This window comes from Hyperolius riggenbachi, chromosome 2 (assembly GCF_040937935.1).
Source record: "Hyperolius riggenbachi isolate aHypRig1 chromosome 2, aHypRig1.pri, whole genome shotgun sequence".
NCBI classification, from domain to species: Eukaryota; Metazoa; Chordata; class Amphibia; order Anura; family Hyperoliidae; genus Hyperolius; species Hyperolius riggenbachi.
In genome coordinates, this window is record NC_090647.1 from 348,127,525 (window position 1) to 348,143,830 (window position 16,306).

The following is a 16,306-nucleotide window of genomic DNA, read 5'->3' on the forward strand; positions in this document are numbered from 1 at the left end:
AGTTTTCATCAAGAGTTATTTGATCTTAAGGTGGATCTATACAAGTTTATGCGTAAGATGAAATGGCGATTGTGGCATCAGTTAAAGGAACCTGCTAATAGTCTCAACCGAGTAGATACTAGGGAGGACATTGACATTCCTCTGAGGCTAAGATCAACTAGTAAAGCTGAAGCCCCCATTTCCAATGCCACTTTGGATGTATTCGAACAAACAGTACTGCATGAACTGGAATTACGTTGGGGGCTGGATAAGTACAAAACAGCCCATAACATCACATTGAAAGAAAGAGATGCTTTAAAACGATTACAAAATGACAGTACTGTAACATATAAAAAAGCTGATAAAGGGGGAGCCTTAGTGGTACAGGACACCAATAGGTACATCAGAGAGTTACGTAGACAAGTAGAGGATACAGAAACTTATACTGCGTTGTCGAATGATCCATCTTTGAGGATAAGAGATGACATCAAAGAACTAGTGGGGAGGGCCCATGATACCGGACTGATATCTAACAGCTTAAAAGGTGCTTTAATCAAGGAACACTATAGGATACCAGTACTGTACACTCTACCCAAAGTACATAAAGACCCCATCCATCCACCTGGGCGACCCATATTGTCAGCATCTGATTCCCTACTGGAGCCTCTGGGCATTTACATTGACAGTATACTCCAGCCGTTCGTTAGGGATATCCCACAGTGTCTACAGGACACCACGGAGTTCCTGAACTTTCTGTCAGGGATAAACGTTGCAGGAGTCAATTATTTAGTAAGCCTGGATGTAGTAAGCTTATATACAAACATACCTCATATTGAGGCTATGGAATCGATACATATGGCATTAGACAGCAAACCAAACCTCTCTGCCAATCCATCCTTCATCATGGACTTGTTGGGCCTATGTTTGAAGTGTAATTATTTTAGGGTGCAGAAAGATTTTTTTGTACAAGTAAGGGGAGTGCCAATGGGGGCCCCTTATGCACCCACATTGGCAAATATTTTTATGAGGGACTTTGAGACAAAATTCATCCTAGGGAATGATTTATTTAAAAAATGGGGCCTTGCGTACTGTCGCTATATTGATGATCTGTTTTTCTGCTGGACAGGATCAGAAGATAATTTGACGATGTTTGTGGAAACCTTAAATGTCTGTCATAGGTCCATTAAGTTCACCCTAGAGTTCCATAAGAATAATTTACATTTTTTGGATGTGGATGTACACTTGAATGGTGGTTTGCTTCACACAGATCTATACAAGAAGAGCACGGATAGAAATAATGCCCTATTAGCGAGTAGCTGTCACCCACGCCCCCTGATTAGAGGTCTCCCCAAAAGTCAGTTCATCCGCGCCAGACGTATTACCTCTACTGACGAGGCTTATTCCAAACAGGCGAGCAAATTGGTTCAGAATTTTATAGAAAGAGGCTATAAGAAAGAGGAAGTAGAATATATGGCATCCACTGTTGCACTGATGGATAGGTCAGAATTGAGGCGCAGAAAACCCAAGCACCAATATGATAGGGGTGTACAATTCATTTCCACTTTTGATACACATGCCCGATTAGTCAAGAGGAGTATATTGGATAACTGGACTCTTATACAGGCAGACCCTATGCTATCTAGGGTATTCCCCACCCCCCCGTCCTTTGTGCATAGAAAGGGTAAGAGCATCAGAGATATGCTGGTAAGAGCTGATGTGAAGCAGTCTACACCATCGAGAGACACTTTTTTATCAAAAAAACTGGGGACATTTCCATGTCTCAGCTGTCAGAACTGCTCTAGTATTATTAAAGGAGACCATGTATGTCATCCCATGAGAGGAACAAAGATCAAGGTGAACGGTAAATTCTCTTGTGTTACCACCAATGCAATATATTTTTTGAAGTGCCCGTGTGGCATAGGCTATGTAGGACAGACTTCACGGGAAGTACGTGTAAGAATTAATGAACACCGTAGCAACATCAGATTATATAGGAAGTATATTGATAACCCTGATAAGAAAATTGACTCTCCCGTAGGTAAACATTTCTACGAGTGTGATCACACAGTGAGTGACTTGCGCTGGTGTGTTTTGGAGAAAGTGTTTACGGCTGCTAATGGGGATGCACAGACCACTTTATTAAGACGTGAAAGCAGATGGATTGATAAGCTAAGTACTCTCACCCCCAATGGACTTAATGATGATTTTAGCTTAAGATGTTTTTTGTGATACTTTTTGTATTGAATTTTGTACAATGTACTGTTGCTTTAAATTATTGGCCATGTTTTCCTCTCCCTCCTTCCTTTAAGTTATTGTGCCCGCCCATTTTTTTGGGTGTGTTTTTTAAGCTGGTCTATATATGTGTGAGCATTTGTTATATTTGGTAACACTTGACAAAGGCCTTGTGCCGAAACGTTGTGTGCTTTCTGCTGCTATGGAATAAAGAGATTTTCTGCTATAACTGCTATAATCCAGGTTGAGACCCAGTCCTTCCTTCTCTTCTGGTCTGCCACATTTGCACCTTAATGGATCCAGGTGCTGACTGGTCGACTCCCTGGGATTAAAATTACACTGCACAGTTGAAGCCCTGGGACTTCCTTTCTTTCTGAAGACTGTGATCCCTGCCACAGACAGGTGTCATGCAGCTGGGAATCTAATATTAGCTACGCCAGGTACTATTTTCTTTTTTATACTGTAAAAAGACATTTTTGCAGAGGAATTTTAAGTGGATACATTTAATTACTAATAAAACAAACACTAGACGTCAACGAGCATCAGCACATGCGGCAGGGCAAGTGCCCGGAGGCTATTAGAGCGTTAGGCTACACTGTTGCTATTTGACAAAATAAGTTGAAACCAGTGCTATTTGCATGTTGCTGACATTCAGTGTTCAAGATACTGTTTATGCAGTTTCTGGAACTGTGTCATTTGGAAGGCTGCTAGTAAAACTGGTGTAAAGTTTTAACCTATGGTGTGCCTGCCAATTATTTTCTTCTGGTTAAGTTAAAGTGAAAATGAACTAGAATTTAAAAACCCTACCACTGAAAAGTCTATAACTGTGGGATATGGTCAGACAGAACCTGCTTGGTAGATGTACTGCAAGGTACAACCACATAGCGCACATGTACAAAACCATATTTAACCACTTTATCCACAAGTCAGTAGATATACGTCCTCTATGACTTAATCTGATGCTACGTACACACATGCGACAACGATCGTTCGTTGAGGACGACGAACGAACTTTTAATTGATGAAAGAACGACCTAAGTAAAGTTAGTTTTAAAAGGTGTGTAACGATCTGATCGTTAGAACGAACGTTACATCACGTAAAGCAACTATTGCGCCTGCGCATAAAAATGAGAAGTTTCATGGAGAAATTGTGAAATGCGCATGTCAAGCCTAGTACGAACGACCGTTTCCAACGATGTACTACTTTTGTAAACGATCGTCGTTGGTTAAAATCCGCCGAGACAGAACTTTTTTTGTAGCGATTTGGCTCGTTCGTCGTTTGCCTTAATAGTCGGTGGTTCGTTTATTGTAACGATCGTCGTTGGTAAAGATCGGGGAACGATCGTTACAAACGACTATAGTCGCATGTGTGTACGCACCTTAAAGGGAATCTGTATTGTTAAAATCGCACAAAAGTAAACATACCAGTGCGTTAGGGGACATCTCCTATTACCCTCTGTCACAATTTCGCCGCATTAAAAGTGGTTAAAAACAGTTTTAAAAAGTTTGTTTGTAAACAAACAAAATGGCCACCAACACAGGAAGTAGGTTGATGTACAGTATGTCCACACATAGAAAATACATCTATACACAAGCAGGCTGTATACACCCTTCCTTTTGAATCTCAAGAGATCATTTGTGTGTTTCTTTCCCCCTGCAGCTATCTTCCACTGAAGTGTCAGGCTGTTTCTTCCTGCAGAGTGCAGACAGCTCTGCTTGTATGTAATTCCTCAGTATGTGAAAGCCCAGCCAGCTCAGAGGAGGATTTATCCAGCTTGTAAAAGATAATAGAGCAGAGAGAAGCTGCACTAATCTAAATAACACACAGGCAGTGTGCAGAGAGGGGCCTGGAGGGGGGAGATGCATCACAGAACCACAACACTGAAGAACTTGGCAGCCTTCCAGACACAGGCTGACAAGTCTGACAAGAGAGAGATAAGTTGATTTATTACAGAGATGGTGATAGTAGAACGTGCTGCAGTAAGCCAGAACACATTAGAATAGCTTATGGAACTTGTAGGATGATAAAAAACAGGATGCAATTTTTGTTACGGAGTCTCTTTAAGTCAGTAGATACAAGTATTGTAGCAGAAGCAGTGCTGTGCAGGATTGGGCTTGCTCCTGTGCACATTTCTGGCACCATCTGATGCAGCATTAATTGGTGAATGGGAATATATGTTTCCTGAGCTAATGAGATTGATTTTTACTGTTAAAAATACTTATATTTTCTCATTTCATAGTGAAAAAACACTCTGTAGCATTATTTCAGAAACAAATATCTTCACCATAAATTGTGACCAGAACATAATCTAAGTTTTGTGATAAGCAGTAAGAATAGCCAAATAAAATTTGTGTTTATCCACAGTAGCACTTTTTTTTTTTTTTTTTCTTTTCTCTTTGTTTTCCCATTAAAAATTCATAGAAAAAAATGGCATACAATGAAAGCCTAGTTTGTCTTGGGAAAAAAAAAACCAAAAAACAAAAAACTATAATTATAACTATAACATATATATATTTCCATTTCTGTGTCGTAAGTAGGGATAAAGTTATTTCTGATTAAATAAAGGACATAGCTAAACTGTCAAATCTGCTCTGGTCCATAAGTGGGAAAAAAGGTCTGGATGCGAAGTGGTTAAAGAGCCTTCTGAAGCCATCTTGGTGGAGGTAAAAAAAAAAAAAAAAATAAAAGAATGGTTTCCCCAGTTTCCTTTTTTTAATCCAAAATCTCTATCTTCAGGCCGGTTTCACACTGCTAACCAACGTTAGCATAGCAGTGCCATCCGAGGGTCGCATCATTCCTCAACGCCAAAAACAGCCTTTGTGGATTTCCGTGGTAATCCCAGTCTGGCAGCAGGCCAAGCAGGAAGGTGTCTGGTAAATGATGTGAATGCTTTACAAAATGTCATACTGAGCACCAAGTAAGCAAGCATTTAAATGTGTGGTTTTCCTGTTTAATATCCATCATCATCACATCTGCCAGTCATGCTTCCCCTTCTCGTGAGCTAATGGAGAGAACCATGGTGATGTTGCATCATATCAGTGACACAACAGTAAGCCTAAAGAGGAATGTAAAAGAGATTTCTATTGTATTACAGAGGTCCAAATACAGTAGGGGTTGCTGACCCATGAGCACAAGTTCTTTAGTTTAAAAAGTGCATGCAGTAGTGAGGGTCCTATTCATTTGCTTACTGGTCAATGCAAATGTACCTCCAAACTCAATTTATCTAAAATAACGTTTAGGGCATATTCACAGTGGGACGTTGCAGTTTAATGCGATGTTAAAGTCGCAACGTGTCTGCGTTTAGAAGTAACGCACTGCAAGCAATGAGTTGCCACAACACATTTTCAAAGCGACAATAATGTCGCACTGTAAACGGCCCGTAGGATTATCATTGCAGTGGGGTAAGTTGCATTATAACACTTTAACACAGCTCCGCAACGTGGCACTGTGAATGCGACCTTAATCAGTCCCGCGTCTTATCTATGTCAAAACACCACTGTGAAGTCCATTATTATACACCCCTTTTCAATAACTGGCCATTATGTCAGGCACAGGCCAGTATAATTAGCTGGTTTCATGCTGCAGCTTTCTAAACAGCTGATCAAATTAGTGACAACATGATTAGTTTCAGTACAGACAGGAGGCAGACAGTGACTAGAGATGCACACTATGTCCTCTGCATAACACAAACACGACACCATAAAGGATCCATGCCTTCGCAAGGAAGCTTTCGCATATCTGTGTGCTTCGTTCAATGCAACCCTGCACTTTTTTTTGCCCAGCGGATATGCAGTGGACTGGATGTAAGTCTATGGAAACCTATACAGTGCTCTTCTGACAGAAAGACATGTACAGCACTCTAACCTCCAACAGGAAGTATAATGCAAGATTTACCAGACATGCATCTGGCAACCAATTTGAAAGAATATTGACATCATATCCATTATAAAAAAAAAAAATGTATTGAAGTGTCAGCCCTTAATCATACCATTTAGACCAAAACACGTTCGCTATTCTGTTGATGATGCAGATGATCTTTCTGCTTGCAGCTTATGGTGGTACTCATTGTGTATGTTTTAATGGATGCACTGTTGCCAAAAGCCATTTTTTGCACTGTGCAGAAAATGGTCATATTCTTTAAAGCTGTCAAGAAAACCGCATTACCACGGGTACAAAAATGCACAACACTGGGCACTGTATACAGTAACACTGATACATTAGCATGACAAAGATAAGTGAACCAAGCCTTGTGCAAACATAATCCAAAACACTTCAGGCAAACATCTTGGCTAGTTCTACCATAAACATGGAAACTTTGTTTATTCATATACAGAGGATAAAAGCAGGAAACACACACACACACACACACACACACACACACACACACACATTTTTCTACTTCCCCTTTAAAAATATTAACCAGCATTGAGAAGACATGGAAAAAATCCAAACGCTCTGAAACCCCCTCAAACGTACTCACTGGAACGGGATCTGGATAGCACAAACCATCAAGAACAGCGAAGAAAGGAGCCGTACACTTCAAATGAGAACATTTAAGAGCCGGTATCCTTTATTGCAAAAGTCCATAAAAAAGACAAAGACATCCACAATGTCAAACTGACATGTATCGGGCTCAGAGTGTGCCCTTAGTCATAGTTTCTATGAGTGACTAAGGGCACACTGAGCCCGAATCCCATCAGTTTGACCTTGTGGAGCACTGTCTTTTTGTGGATTTTTTTGCCATTAACCAGCATTGGACTGACTCATAGAGTATGGAATCACACATCACTAGCGAGGTGCGGAACCAATATCGTAATCCACATCAAATTCCAGAAGGTCCCCACACTCTTAATACCAAGTCTTGTTTATTTCAAACACGTGACACAACCATTCCAAGAACCAACGAATCGTTTCGGGGCCCCGAGGGGTCCCCTTTGTCAAGGCAATAGTACACAATGGTATCGTAATAGTTACCATTCTGTACTATTGCCTTGACAAAGGGGACCCCTCGGGGCCCCAAAACGATTTGTTGGTTCTTGGAATCAGGGCTGTGGAGTCGGTCCAAAAATCCACCGACTCCGACTCCTCAGTTTAGGATTCCACCGACTCCACGACTCCGACTCCTCTAATTTGCATATTACAATTTTGTTGATTAAAAGTATGTAACATGAAATTCGTCTCTTAACTGCCAACGCTTAGGAATTTTACAAGACAACTGAAGTGAGAAGGATATGTAGACTACTATATTTATTCCCTTTAGACTAAAACTAGTCCTTGGTAAGAGTACTTGTAAAAGGTACAAACCGGAACAAAGAACATCTATCAGGCCCTAGGCAATGTAAGTGTGGGTACATGTAAGAATGATGTGCAGGTACTCTGCAGGGGAATGAGGAGATTGTAAACAGACAACACCTCTGTGTTCAATGTGCACAGCATTCTCAGTGGATTCCCTGCAGCTCTGTGGGGAGTGCATATGTAATACAATACAATAATACAATAACATTTCTATAGCGCTTTTCTCCCATAGGACTCAAAGCGCTTAGGCTCTCTCAGATCCAGTAATTAGTAGGATGAAGTATTCACACAACAAAAGTTATATTTCTGCAAATGCCAAACTGAACAGGTGGGTTTTCAGTCTGGATTTAAACACGTCCAGGGATGGAGCTGTCCTGATCTGTTGAGGTAAGGAGTTCCAAAACGTAGGGGCAGCATGACAGAAGGCTCTGGGACCAAAAGTTTCCAAGTGGACTCTGGGTATGACTAGATTATTAGAACCTGTTGATCTGAGAATGCGGGGATTGCTACGCAGCTGCAACATATCTTTCATGTATCCAGGGCCTAAATTATTCAGGGATTTAAATGTCAGTAGGCCGATCTTGAATAGGACCCTCCATTCTATAGGTAGCCAGTGAAGGGAGTGCAAGACTGGCGTTATGTGGCAGTGACGGGGTTGGTTGGTTAGCAGTCTGGCAGCAGTATTCTGTATCAGCTGTAGTCGATACAAGACCTTTTTTGGAAGGCCAGTGTAGAGAGCATTGCAGTAGTCCAATCGGGATGTGATGAAGGCGTGGACTAAGGTTGGCAGATCTTCTGGGGGTATGAGGTGCTTGATTTTTGCAATGTTCTTCAGGTGAAAATAGGATGATTTTACCACAGCAGAGATTTGAGTTCTGAAGTTTAAATCCCAATCAATTACAACTCCCAGGCTACGCACATGATCAGAGCTGCGCAGATCCGTGCCTCCTATTCCCAGTGGTGAAGACTGCAAGTTAAGTTGTTTTGTTATCATGCTCTGCCCTCCTATCAGAAGGACTTCAGTTTTGTCTGCATTTAGTTTCAGCCAGTTGTCATTCATCCATTGCTGTAGTTCACGTAAGCAGGCGTTTATAGTTAGAGTTGGGTCTGTCACACCAGGCTTGAAGGAAAGATATAGTTGAGTGTCGTCTGCATAGCAGTGGTATGTCAGGCCATGTTTTTGGATTAGTTTTCCCAGCGGTAACATGTAAATCGTGAAAAGCAGTGGAGTATAGTACTACTGTGTAACAAAGTAAACCTGAGACAGATGAAATTAAAGTTTTATACATACCTGGGGCTTCCTCCAGCCGCCTTCAGGATAATCAGTCCCTCGTTGTCCTCCTCCACCACCTGGATCTTCTGCTATGAGTCCAGGTACTTGAGCCAGTCAAGCGTAGTGCGCATGCACACACTCCGCCGCCAGGAGCATACTACACCTGTGCAGCACAATTGCGCAGGTGCAGAATGTTCCTGGCTGTGGGAGCGGCATGCGGCCGGACAGCGCTGACTGGCTGAATTACCAGGACTCATAGCAGAAGATCCGGGTGGTGGAGGACAGTGAGGGACTGATTAGCCTGAAGGGGGCTGGAGGAAGCCCCAGGTATGTATAAAAGTTTACTTTTCATCCGTCTCAGTTACCCTTTAATTTGTAGTCACCAAACCAAATTTTAATAACATATCAAATTATTTTATTTCATCAGCAAAGGGAGTGCATACATTTGTATCAATCAGCATCAATGCAGAATTATTTCCATCTCGTTGACCATCTCTATTAGTGACACAGCTACACATCAGGCTTTATTCTTACAGCATAGATGTTATTTAGTATATATAAGAGATTGCTGTGTACACATCATATATACAGTCACAATCAGATATGTATATCTGACCTTAAAAATACGGGGACTGCTTTATTGAAGCAGCACAAGTAACTAATTTTGATTGGTTTATTTCATTTTTGTGGACTAAGCACAGCTATTACTGTATATATACATTATTTTTAATGCCTATTATCTGAGAAATAGAACATTTTATCATATTTTCTATTTTAATTACAATTACAAATTCATTAGGAGTCGGTGCATTTTTTCCCGACTCCGACTCCAGGCACCCAAAATTGCCCGACTCCACGACTCCACAGCCCTGCTTGGAATGGTTGTGTCACGTGTTTGAAATAAACAGGACTTGGTATTAAAGAGTGTGTGGACCTTCTGAAATTTGATGTGACTGACAAACATGCCCAGACTTTCAAAAAAAGGCTTTACTCTTTCTAAATGCATCTTAGAATTCTGCTCTTCAACACAGGATTGCTTCACATTAAACAGTTCTCTGTCACTTCCTGCTGTAGCCTCTGTTCGCTATATGCAGGGGGCATGCACAGTCCATCAGGTCTCTGTACACGCTCCCACACTACTGCATGTAGTGGCCGTTGCTAGGAGCGTCCTTGACATGTGCAGTTGTGATTGCTCCCGAACTCCCGAAGATGTTCTCGGCCCTAGCTGCTGTGTACAACCATTTGGGAGTGCAATCCGAAGGGGCGCACAGACTGGACTGCACATGGGCCAATTTCTGTCTGGTCCCAATCAGAGCTCTAAACAAAGACTACAGCAGCAAGACCAAGGCAGGCCAAACAGTGAGGAGCCTGGAGGTGACAGGGGAGCCTATGCATCATGTTGGCAAGTATATGTTTCATAAATGAATCCGCAGGTACACATTTAACCAGGATAACAATCAAATTTTCCTGCCAGCTCTAACAGATTAGCCACACCATTACACCTTCCAGGAACAGACTCGTCAGCTCTTCTGTGCATGTGTGGCCCTTCCTTGCATGCACAGAAGTGCCCAAATGGCGTGGATGAGCCAGTTATTGGGGCCGATTGCGGCCGAACGGAGGCACTCAGGACGACGGCGAGGGACGCATCAGTGCTCATGGGGCTGGAGGAACTCCCGGGGAAGTATCAAATCTTTTAGTAAAGTCCATCTCAGGTTTACTTTAAAGGGCAACTGAAGTGAGAAGAATATGAAGGATGCCATATTTATTTCCTGTTAAACAATACCAGTTGCCCGGCAGCCCTTCTGATCCATTTGGCTGCAGTAGTGTCTGAAAAACACCAGAACCAAGCCAGGTAACTGGTAGTGCATCACAATTAGACAGGTCCTAGTGCAGAAATGCACTGCATTAACCTGCCAACTTGTGCGTATTCCACAGAAGTAGGCATACTTTCAAGGGAAAATATACCTCCCTAACTTGGTGGCACCGCTGCTATAACATGTAATGCAATTTCTCGGGCGCAGTGGGATCGTTAAAGTGTAACAGCAGCCTCATGCATAGTCACTAACTGCAACAAAAAAATACTTTATTTACAGTAAGGAGCTTCTGTCTGCAACCTATACAGTGCTAATAAAAAGCTGTGCATTCAGGAAACTTGCAGTGTGTTGCTTACAACCTGGACGGGATATTAATTAGTATTAATGTAGCGATGACAACTTCTGCAGCATTTTACATAGTCATGTCGCTAACTATCCCTCTAATCCCTACAAAAGTCTTAGCAAATTTACAGGGGAAGCCAATTAACTTATTTGCATTTTTTGGGATCTGAGAGCGAACCAGAGTGCCTGAAGGACACCCGGGAAGACACGGGTAGAACATAGAAAATAAGTTATAGAATAATGCTACATGGCTGCATACAGTACTAGAATAATCAAAGGCGGTAATTACGATTTTCATAAAAATGACATGACTTAGAGCGAAAGGAAGGTAGTATAGCTATATAGGCAATAGGGAGCTGGGAGGCAAGTTATTAATTTTATGTTAATTCAACTATAAATGACTTATTAAACGTTGTTACTGGTTGCTAAACTTTGCACAGGAAGCAAATTACATCAAAACAATTTTTTTTTTTTAACAAATCGTGAGTTCATCATAAAGAACACAGCAGCAACAGATCTAAAGATCAAAAGAAGTGAATTTGCCAGGCTTACCTCTTGTCTAGTGGTGGCGGCTGCTGGGCACTATATACAGGTAAAATACTGACAAAAAGAGAAATACAAATAATCAGTCACTTCATAGTGGCCCGTTTAGTGACAACAGTCAATGAATAACACACACAATTATTTACTCCCCAACACAACTATATGACAGCACAGCAACAGAGCAGAATATATCCAGCTGTGTGACAGAACACCATACAGCTCACCAACCTGCCCGGTAGCTTGGAAGTTCGCTTCCAGAACTGCCGCCTGTTCTCTGACATCTTGCTGCTGCCGCTAGGCTGGCCTTGTCAGAGCTTATCTGTTAGCAGCAACACTCCAACACTTCCACCATGGCCAGCAATAAGCGGGGAGGAGAATGATCGGATCCCGGAAAGCACCGCGGCTGCCTGATTCCTTCAGCTCCCTCTGCTGGAGCTTGCTTTTACTGCATGCATCTGACACCTATGCATCTGCTTGCTTGTTGATGTGTGGATGTGGAAAAGGGAGGGGTTGTGTTAGTTGCTTCGCACAGTGTTTCTGAGTGACATTTCATAGGATAGGTTACTCATAGGGAGGATTTGTGAACACTGACAACTAATAATAAAACACTTAACCCCTCAATTGCCGCTTGAGATAATATCAAGCAGAAATGGAGTAGAAAGGCACTGAAAAAGTTTCATTTCTCAGTAAAACAGATTACCCAGATATATGATGGTTACCCAGAAGTACTAGGACAGTATAAGGTGCTAAAAAAGAGCAGAAAGCCCTCTTACTAAAAAAAAATATAACAGAATTCTAAATTCTGCCCCCCCCCCCCCTCCCTCCCTCCCTCCTCAGCTGCCCTGTGCCTGCCTGCACCGACACAGAGCGATCCCCTGGTCCCCTGTGGCAGCTAAGTTTCATTTTTGTCAACTCAGCCAAGTGGATGGGCACTCTGGTTTCCTTCCACATGTCAAATACATACAGGTAAGTTAATTGGCTTCCCCCTAATGCCCTAGCCTAGACTATGATGGATATATAACTATGATAGGGATAAGATTGTGAGCCCCTCGCAGGCCTGAAACCTACTAGAAAGCGCAAAACGCTATCGCAATCACTAGCGATTTGTGATAGCGTTTTGCAAGCGATTTTGGGAGCAATTTCCCTGCTTCTATACAATTCTTTGGAATAGAAACGCTCCCAAAATGCTGCATGTCCTGCGATTGCAATTTCCTTAATTTACGGTGACTAGGGATGGTCACTTCTTTCCGCGGAATTGTATTTTTCGCAATTCCGGCCGGAAATTGGTCATTCCGTTCCATTTGGAATTGCTTTTTCAAACCAACGGAATTCCGAAATTGCCTGTGAAATTCTGCCGGTATCTGTTGATAGTTTTAAACTTAAAATTCAGTTAAAAAGCATCAAGTCCTAAAAAGTAGAGATGATCGGAAATGCAATTGCCGTTCCGTCTGAAAAAAAATCTCAATCTCTCTCTATCTCTTCCAGGGATTTGTAGGCTGTCAAACGCAAGATCACATGCATTGGCCAGGAATCAAACCCAGGTCAACTGCTTGGAAGACAGCTATGCTCACCACTATGCCACCAACACTACATGCTGAAGCCAGCCTAGCATGTACCATTGTGATGTACCCAAGAGAAAAATGAGCTTTCTTATTTGCCTAATTTGCTAGATGAAAGCAGTGGGACACATGGTGATACTGCTTACAGGCTTCATTTCAAGACTTCAGAAAGATAATTTGCCCCCCTGGATGATGCTGGGGTAACACACACAGCAAAAGACAGCAATTTGAAGTCTGGAAGATTCCAGGGCAAGGGTGGGAAGGATTAAAAGCTAGGTGGCCATGCAACCCTTCCTGCTAACCTAAAGCTTACTTGTGGCTTACAACACATTGGCTTAAAGAGAACCCGAGGTGGGATTATATTATGCTAGTGGGGCACAGAGGCTGGTTGTGCACACTAACACCAGCCTCTGTTGCACCATGGTGTGCCTCAAAGACCCCCCTGCGCGCCGCTATACCCCCGCTGTGCTGGCGACACGCAGTGTGTCGCCAGCACAATGTTTATCTAAGAGCTGTCTGTCAGCGCCGCTCCCCCGCCTCCTCCATATCGGCGCTACCCGCCACGTCACTTCCCTCCAATCAGCGGGAGGGAAGGGACACAGGCGGGTAGCGCCGATATGGAGGAGGCGGGGGAGCGGCGCTGACAGACAGCGCTTAGGTAAACATTATCGCCAGCACTGCGGGGGTATAGCGGCGCGCAGGGGGGGTCTTGAGGCACACCATGGGGCAACAGAGGCTGGTGATAGTGTGCACAACCAGCCTTTGTGCCCCACTAGCATAATAAAATCCCACCTCAGGTTCTCTTTAAGACTTTACCAAATCCAATGCTCCAATATGGGAAAGCTTCTCTGTTTGCTTTTTTTTTTTTTTTTTTTTTTAAGTGTCGTGTCACAGTTCACTCATCTCATCAACTACAAGAAAGGCCCAGGAGTAGTCTTAGCTACCGTAATATCTATGTTACGGCAGGGCCCTTATTACACTTTCTCTTACAGGGCTATGGAAATCGTTTTGCCCATGCGATAAAGCGAGGTGCAAAAATGAAATCATGCCTAGCAGAGGATGGTTTCAATCCATCGACCTTTGCATTATGGGCCCAGCAAATTTCTCCTGCACCACTCTGCTTACATGTGTATACAATCTTCAAGTTTAAGAAGGGTACATTAGTTGAAATAGTTAAACTACAATCTATGTTACAGCAAGGCCCTAATGACACTTTCTCTTAAGGGGCTATCGCCGCCGATTGGCCCATGGGGTAAAGCAAGGTGTAAAAAACAAAGTACACCTAGCAGAGGATGGTTTCAATACATCGATCTCTGGGTTATGGGCCCACCACGCTTCCGCTGCACCACTCTGCTGCCACACAGTGAATGCTTCGTTGTAGGAAAAAGTGGCATTAAACTTATTGAAGCAGACTTACTTCCTCCCTCCAAAAGACACACATACATCCCCATAAAGTCATTTAGCAGGAACTGCATGCACAGACACTGTGGCGCAATCTGTTAGTGCGTTCAGCTGTTAACCGAAAGGTTGGTGGTTCAAGCCCACCCAGGGACAGCTTTGCCTTTTGTGTTCAACAGTTGTCCGAAGAGAACTCCAGTTAGCCATGTAGAATCATCTCTCTCTGAATTTTCAGCTCGATGCCATTGAACTGAATTTTCAGTTTAAAACCATCAACGGATACCGGCTGAATTTCACAGGCAATTTCGGAATTCCGCCGGATTGAAAAAGCAATTCCAAACGGAACGGAATGACCAATTTCTGCCCGGAATCGCGGATAATACAATTTTGCTGAAAGAGGTGACCATCCCTACTAGAGAGAGAGAGATGAATGTACATGGCTCTCTGGGGTGCTCTTCGCACAACTGTTGAACACAAAAGGCAAGGCCATCCCTGGGTGGGCTTAAACCACCAACCTTACAGTTAACAGCCGAACACGCTAATTGCACCACAGCAACGGTGCACACAGTTGTTGCTAAACGATTTTATGTGGATGCATGTGTGTCTTGTGGAGGGAGGAAAAAAGTATGCTCCAAGAAGTTTAACGCCACTTTAAACAAAACCTGTATATATCAAATTTCTACATATATTTCTATGATCCTTTCATGATGACAAAAGCCAGAAAGAAATAGGCAAAGGAGTGCCCATTTTTCAGTACGGCTAAGCGGTCTCACTCACTTTTTCCTACAACAAAGTGCCTGCTCTATGGCAGCAGAGTGGCGCAGCAGAAGCGTGCTGAGCTCATAACCCAGAGGTTGATGGATCGAAACCATCCTCTGCTAGGTGTATTTTGGTTTTTACACCTTGCTTTACCACATGGGCCATTTGGTGCCCATAGCCCCATAAGAGAAAGTGTCACTAGGGCCTTGCTGCAGGGTCACGCCTGGGCGGGTGCTGCGGGTGCATTGCACCCAGGCGCCTGTCTCTGACAGGCACCGCCCGTCCGCCGCTCCCCCCCTCTAGCCGCCGCTCCCTTCCTTCCTCTAGCCGTGTCAGACCTTGATCAGGCGGCGACCAATAGTGCGGGCGCTAGGACCTAGCACCCCGCACTGATATGCGGAAGTGACATCACTTCCGCATATAGAGCGGGTGCGTCCGGCACCCGCTCTTACTGGTCGGGTCGCCGCTGATCCTGAGGTCTGACACTGCAAGGTGAGGGGGGAGCGGCAGCAGCTAGGGGGGGGGGGGGGTCCCTGTCACTCACTGCCTAAAGGGGGTCCCTGTCACTCACTACCTAATAGGGGTCCGTGTCACTCACTACCTAAACGGGGTCCCTGTCACTTACTGCCTAAAGGGGGTCCCTGTCACTCACTACCTAAACGGGGTCCCTGTTACTCACAACCTAAACGGGGTCCCTGTCACTCACTACCTAAACGGGGTCCCTGTCACTGACTACCTAAAGAGGGTCCCTGTCACTCACTACCTAAAGGGGGTCCCGTTCACTCGCTACCTAAAGGGGGTCCCTGTCACTCACTACCTAAAAGGGGTCCCTGTCACTCACTACCTAAAGGGGGTCCCTGTCACTCACTACCTAAAGGGGTCCCTGTCACTCACTACCTAAACGGGGCTCCCTGTCACTACCTAAAGGGGTCCCTGTCACTCACTACTTAAAGGGGTTCCTGTCACTCACTACCTAAAGGGGGTCCCTGTCACTCACTACCTAAAGGGGTCCCTGTCACTCACTACCTAAACGGGGCTCCCTGTCACTCACTACCTAAACGGGGTCCCTGTCACTCACTACCTAAACGGGGTCCCTGTCACTCACTACCTA

General features: G+C 43.7%; 1 protein-coding gene across 2 annotated transcripts in view; it reads right to left on the reverse strand.

Moving 5' to 3' along the window:
- Positions 1–11,852, reverse strand: part of TBC1D22B (TBC1 domain family member 22B) — a 70,372-nt gene extending 58,520 nt beyond the window's left edge. For both annotated transcript variants that reach the window (XM_068269547.1, XM_068269546.1), the window contains exons 1-2: positions 11,708–11,852; positions 11,489–11,536 (exon numbers count right to left, since the gene is read on the reverse strand). In XM_068269547.1, the coding sequence (XP_068125648.1) occupies positions 11,489–11,536; positions 11,708–11,760 (101 nt within the window). In that variant the 5' untranslated portion in view covers positions 11,761–11,852. The remainder of the gene's footprint in view (positions 1–11,488; positions 11,537–11,707) is intronic.
- Positions 11,853–16,306: the final 4,454 nt, after the last annotated feature.